Below are 6,196 nucleotides of genomic sequence, written 5' to 3' on the forward strand. Positions count from 1 at the left end.
TAGCAATTTTATTTTTATTTTTCATTTTTTTAGAGAGAGATCTCATTATGCTTCTCAGACTGGCCTCAACCCCCTGGGCTCAAGGGCTCTTCCTGCCTCAACCTCCCAAGTAGCAGAACTATAGACTTGAACCACTGCTCCCGCTTCTCTCGTCGTCTTTGTAGATTTTATATATGTAATACAATGAACCACTGCACCCAGCTCCTCTTGTCTTTTATGTAAATTTTATATATGTAATGCAAAAATATACTCCTATATATAGAATTATGTCATTAAAAATATATCCTTATATAACAGATAAATACACATACACCATTCAAAAAATAGGCTGCTGTATAAAAGGGAGATGTAAAAATATCTCTTCTGAGTTTATATATATATAGATATACATAATTTATACACAATTATGTAGATTTTATATAATACAATTATGTTTACATAAATGTTATGTACTGAAATTTAATAGGTATGTATGTAAAATTGGGGCGACTAGTTCTCACTGAGTCTATCAAATAAATCACAGCTATAGCAACTCTTAGGTTATAAAAGTGAATATTAAATAACTATGAGACCAAATGCAGTGACTCACACCTGTAATCCCAGCACTTTGGGAGGCTGAGGCAGGTGGATCGCCTGAGGTCGGGAGTTTGAAACCAGCCTAGCCAACATGGTGAAGTCCCATCTCTAATAAAAATACAAAAATTAGCTGAGCGTGGGCACACGCCTGTAATCCCAGCTACTCGGGAGGTGGAGGTTGCAATGAGCCAATATCACGCCATTGCACTCCAGCCTGGGCAACAGAGTGAGACTCTGTCTCAAAAAAGAAAGAAATTTTAAAAATAAATATGAACTTAACATAATGAAATCTTGTACCAATCTTTATAAAATGAGCATCCACATGCTATATTAATTGATTATAAAAAGAAACCCCAGACGTTGTAGTGTAAGAATAATGCCTGAATTCCTTCACTGCACCATGACTTTGGGCTATCCCTGTTAAATATCTGCTGTGTTTTGATAAGCGGCTCTGAGCTGAGTGTTGAAGGCGTGAGAAGGGCGAAGATTATGGTGGAAACAAAATACAGGCGATGAGCAGTCGTGGTTCCGAAGGACACACAGGGAAATAGTGACTCCCAAGAAAGTAACCAGTACAGGAGACGCTTCTGTGGAGACCTAGGGGAGCAGCATCCACACCCCGACAGTTCGGGGCCGTGCGGGGCATGGTGGGGTGAGGAGGCACAGCGAGGGGCCCCCCCCAGGGAGCTCTGTCAGCTGCTGTGGGCTCCGAGGCCGGGAGTCTGTGTGGGAGAAAGGTGGGTAGGTCCTGCCCCTGCGTGGTGAACACACAGCCTGTGTCTGCTGGCTGAAGCCCTCCGAATCTCTGTGGGAGTATTAACTGTCTGAATAACTGACCTGTTCGTAAGTAGAGTAGTGTTACATACGGTTTTTCTTTTGGGGGGCTTTTCAAGTTTTTTTCCATATTAAACTGGAAAGTGCTTGAGGTGCTGGGTCGTCACATGTGGATACTGTCCTGCAGTGGGTGCTTGGACTTTATTTGTTGAACGTTCATGATTATCACTGTCTCAGTGGTTATTTTTGTTTGTAATTATTTATGTTAATAATTTTAGCATCTGAAACTTTACTGGTGAGAAGCAAAGTACTTTTGCAACTTCACAGTTCAGGTAAAGGTGTTATACAGCAATGAAACTTACGTTTATAAATGTTTTTAAAAGTGCTGCCACGTACGCATTATTTAATTCTCACGGTTACCCTAGAGAATAGGATACATATATGTTTGTTTGTTTGTTTAAGTAGAGATGAGGGGGTCTCGCTCGGTGTTGCCCAGGCTAGTCTCCAGCTCCTGGGCTCAAGCGATCCTCCCACCTTGGCCTCCCCAAAGTGTTGGGATTACAGGCGTGAGGCACCATGCCCAGTCAAAAAAGATATATTAAAAGTATATCTTTGACCAGGCATGATGGCTCACGCCTGTAATCCCAGCACTTTGGGAGGCCAACGCAGGTGGTTCACCTGAGGTCAAGAGTTCGAGACCAACCTGGCCAACATGGTGAACCCTGTCTCTACTAAAAATACAAAATTAGCCAGTCATGGTGGCACGTGCCTGTAATCCCAGCTACTTGGGAGGCTGAGGCAGAAGAATTGCTTAAACCCAGGAGCTGGAGGTTGCAGTGAGCTGAGATCATGCCATTGTACTCCAGCCTGGGCAACAAGAGCAAAACTCTGTTTCAAAAAAAAAGCAAGTATATTTTTTCCTTTAGCCTAAGCAATTGTATTCACTTTACTTAGTTTGCTGTGCAGTGATGTATTTCAAAATTATTAATGTGTTCAATACTCAAAGTGTTGGATAATGGATAAGAGAGAACAAAGTAAGTTCTCCTTCAATGGGGGCGAGTATACAACAGTGGAGAAATGGGATGTGTGTATAAACAAGAATGGGCCAATGAATGTTATTCTCTGTACTTATATGTATGTTTGAAATATTTTATGTTAAAAAAGTCCGTGAAGTGTATTTTAGTAAATAAGTATACAATCTGCGATGAAGTAGGAATACATTAAATGTTGTTTAGGAAATTATGAAGTGTATTAGGTTGGTGCAAAAGTATTTGTGGTTTTTGCCATTTTATTTGCAAAAACCACAATTACTTGTGCAATAACTAGAATTTTACCTCGTGTTCTACAAATAAATTCTGTATCATAGTCTCCATAGTAGTATCACAGCTGAAGTATTGAAATGAGGGTTGTAAATACTGCACGGGAGAAATGAGGTAACTCCTACTCTGTAAATAAGGGGGACGTTACATCATGTTCGTGGTAAGTCTGTTGTCGGTGTTGAGAGAAGTGTTCGCATGTCTGATGGTCCTTTTGCTCTTTTTGTCTCCCAACGAACAGTGGTTTATCAGATACTATCATTTCGGATATGATATCAAATTATCTGGTGCTTCCCAATCGAATCACCGTTCCACTTGTCAGTGAAGTTCAGATAGCTCAGTTGCGGTTTCCTGTACCAAAGGTAAGCGTGTCCTGGCATCCACTCACATTGAAAGACAGATCTTGGCTGCCTGTGGGTGTGGCACTGGGTGCCGTGGCTCTTTGTCTCTCCAGCGGCCAGCTTGCCACATGGGTCTTGATGCCTTGACTGTTGCTCGTCTGCCACTCTCCTTAAGAGACTTGACTGATGGGCGCCGACCCTAAAGCTCGTTACAGAGACAGCAGGATGGTTCTGCCCCCAGAGCTGTGTTCCTCAGAGGGGCCGGTAGGGATTTAAATCTGCGGAGGTGCATGGCACAGACACCTTAGTTACCTCAGACGCACATACTGCGTTTGTTTTTATTAAAATGGACAGGCACCAGTGTTCCTGGCAGTCATGATGAGAGCTTCGTATAATAATTCGTGTATTTTCTCTCAGCTGTTAGAATTCCGTTGCCTCTGAAGCCATTTAATGAGTAACCTGGTAGAAGCAGCACTGATGTAACAGCTGACCTGGATAAAATGGGAAGAACAGAACTAGATTTTTGTCGCAGCTCCTGAGTTTAGCTGTAGCTTTGCTTTTGTGGGCACATTACTTGGCGTAGCTGGGCCACAGTTTCATCGTCTGTAAAATGGGACAGCACCCGCACACAGAGCTGGTTGCAGATACTGATGTCACCTTCATTTGAGCAAACGAAATAAATAACTGCAAGGTAGTCAAGAACATGAGATTCCTTCTGCTGACTGTGGAAGGGGTGGGTGGAGTGAAGGATCTCTCATGGGCTAAGGAGAGCTTTTCAGTCACTCAGGTGTTGGATCCCGTGTCTATTTAGTCTACCTGGACCTTGGACTCCAGAAGCCAAGTGAGCATTACCATCGTGGTGGTGTCTATAGTAAGCAGTGCACACCACGTTATTTATTTTTACTGAAACAGGACGTGGTAAGTTGGTCCTGTTTCAGTGGGTATATTTTTTTGTTGTTGTTCGCTGAAGTAGAAGCAGATCGCTTTCTCCTGATGCCTTTTTACTTTTTCTGGTTTAATTAGATCTAAATAATGGTACACAAGTTAACAGACACGCAGAGGCATCTTTATATTTTTTAAAAGTAACAATATGCCAGTTAATTTGGTGCTCAAATTGGTTATATCATTGGCATTCAACAGCTTTAATGTGATGCTGTATATTAGAAAAGAATGTCTTTTTTCCTTAACTTCTGACTCTCACCTCTGGAAATGCAGGAATCCCTTCACATGTAGAAATCCTCGTGCTCCTCTGCACCTAAGTCTCTCATGCTCTGAGTACAGGTGAGCACCTGAGCGTGCCTGGATCTGGCTGCCCTTAGCTACATGGGCCTAACAGCCAGTGCCCTCAATAGATGTGGCCAGATTATCCCAGCTTTAGACGTATGAAAATATAAACAAGAGCTGCTTCGAGTTTTTGAAGTGTGTTTCTCTGTGGAGGGACATGTATTCCTGTGCTGATTGAATGAGGAATATCACTCTGTAATTTACTTATTTATTTATTTATTTTTTTGAGAGAGTCTTGCTCTGTTACCCAGACTGGAGTTCAGTGGCGCAGTCTCGGCTCACTGCAAGCTCTGCCTCCCGGGTTCGCACCATTCTCCCACCTCAGCCTCCCGAGTAGCTGGGACTACAGGCACCCACCACCATGCCCGGCTAATTTTTGTTTTTTAGTAGAGACGGGGTTTCACTGTGCTTGCCAGGATGGTCTTGATCTCCTGACCTCATGATCCACCCACCTTGGCCTCCCAAAGTGCTGGTCTTACAGGCGTGAGTCCCCGCGCCCCGCGCCCGGCCATCACTCTGTAATTTTATAAAAGGATCTGTGGGGGCAGAATGCTTCCTACCAAAAGGTGACTTGAACATCTTTGTTTGCCTTGGAAGAAATGAGAGGGAATTTTTTATTCTTTTATCAATAAAACAGTATTTTAGGGAAAGGACTATGTTTGTTTGTTTATTTTGAGACAGGGTCTTGCTCTGTCACTCAGGCTGGAGTGCAGTGGCGCCATCTCAGCTCACTGCAGGCTCTGCCTCCTGGGTTCAAGTGATTCTTACAGCCCAGCCTCCTGAGTAACTGGGACTACAGACATGTGCCACGATGCCTGGCTAAATTTTTTGTATTTTTAGTAGAGATGGGGTTTTGCCATGTTGGCCAGGCTGGTCTTGAACTCTTGGCCTCAAGTGATCTGCCCACCTCAGTCTTCCAAAGTGTTGGGATTACAGGCATGAGCCACCGCGTCTGGCCAAGAGTATGTTTGAAGTCTATGAATAATACATATTTCAAAGTTGCAGTTTTCTTCTCTCTAAAATAAGTTTAATGACACCATTTCATAGGATTATTCTAAAAATGGAACAGCATAGTTACTGCATGTCTAATGCTTAGTGACAGGTCTGATACAACCTCTCGTGTTATTACTCACTGTAGCACCAGGATCTAGTACAGCTTGGTGGCCTGTGTCACCAGCCTCCTTGAGATAAGCACAGTGCTGTGCTGGGTCCTCTGCACTCAGCATCCCTCTGCCAGGAGCGCCACGTGGGGCTGCCTGTCCTCGTGTCTCTGTGGAGGGGTCATCACTCCAGAAGCCCCTCTGTTCTCCTCTGAGCCAGCCCCACCCGGGCACTGCTGCCTTGCCCTGCTCTTGTTTTTCTCAGCACCTGCTTCTCCTGTACATGCTTACCGCGTTTCCCTGCTGCTGGGACGTAATTGGCACCAGAGGAGGGTCTTTGTTCCCTCTGCATGCCCAGTTCTTGAGACAGAGCCAGACATGTAGCTATCTTCCACGCCAGTTAAACGAGCCAGCCAAGGGTCTAAACTTCAGTTTGTTCTTCTTTTCAGGGTGTTCTAAGGATACATTTTATTGAAGCTCAGGACCTTCAGGGGAAAGACACTTACCTTAAGGGACTTGTCAAAGGAAAGTCAGACCCCTATGGAATCATTAGAGTTGGCAACCAAATCTTCCAAAGCAAAGTCATCAAGGAGAACCTCAGTCCAAAGTGGAATGAAGTCTATGAGGTAGGGTGTCATGTCCGCTGTGTCGCTGGGGCGGTGGGCTGAGCCCTGAGCGGGGTGGCCAAGCTCTCATTCCAGCATGGTCATGTGGGACTGTGGCTAATTTAGGCCATCATTTCAATGTTCCTTGTTTAATTTCTCAAATTTAAAAAGTGTCGTACCTTCTCTCCCTACTACACAAC

General features: G+C 44.1%; 1 protein-coding gene across 1 annotated transcript in view; it reads left to right on the plus strand.

The window, feature by feature from the left end:
- Positions 1 to 6,196, plus strand: part of ESYT2 (extended synaptotagmin-like protein 2) — a 105,471-nt gene that overhangs the window by 64,974 nt on the left and 34,301 nt on the right. The window contains exons 8-9 of the mRNA XM_011990191.1: positions 2,908 to 3,028; positions 5,841 to 6,017. Of these exons, the coding sequence (XP_011845581.1) occupies positions 2,908 to 3,028; positions 5,841 to 6,017 (298 nt within the window). The remainder of the gene's footprint in view (positions 1 to 2,907; positions 3,029 to 5,840; positions 6,018 to 6,196) is intronic.

This window comes from Mandrillus leucophaeus, unplaced genomic scaffold (assembly GCF_000951045.1).
Source record: "Mandrillus leucophaeus isolate KB7577 unplaced genomic scaffold, Mleu.le_1.0 Scaffold373, whole genome shotgun sequence".
In the NCBI taxonomy this organism is placed as follows: Eukaryota; Metazoa; Chordata; class Mammalia; order Primates; family Cercopithecidae; genus Mandrillus; species Mandrillus leucophaeus.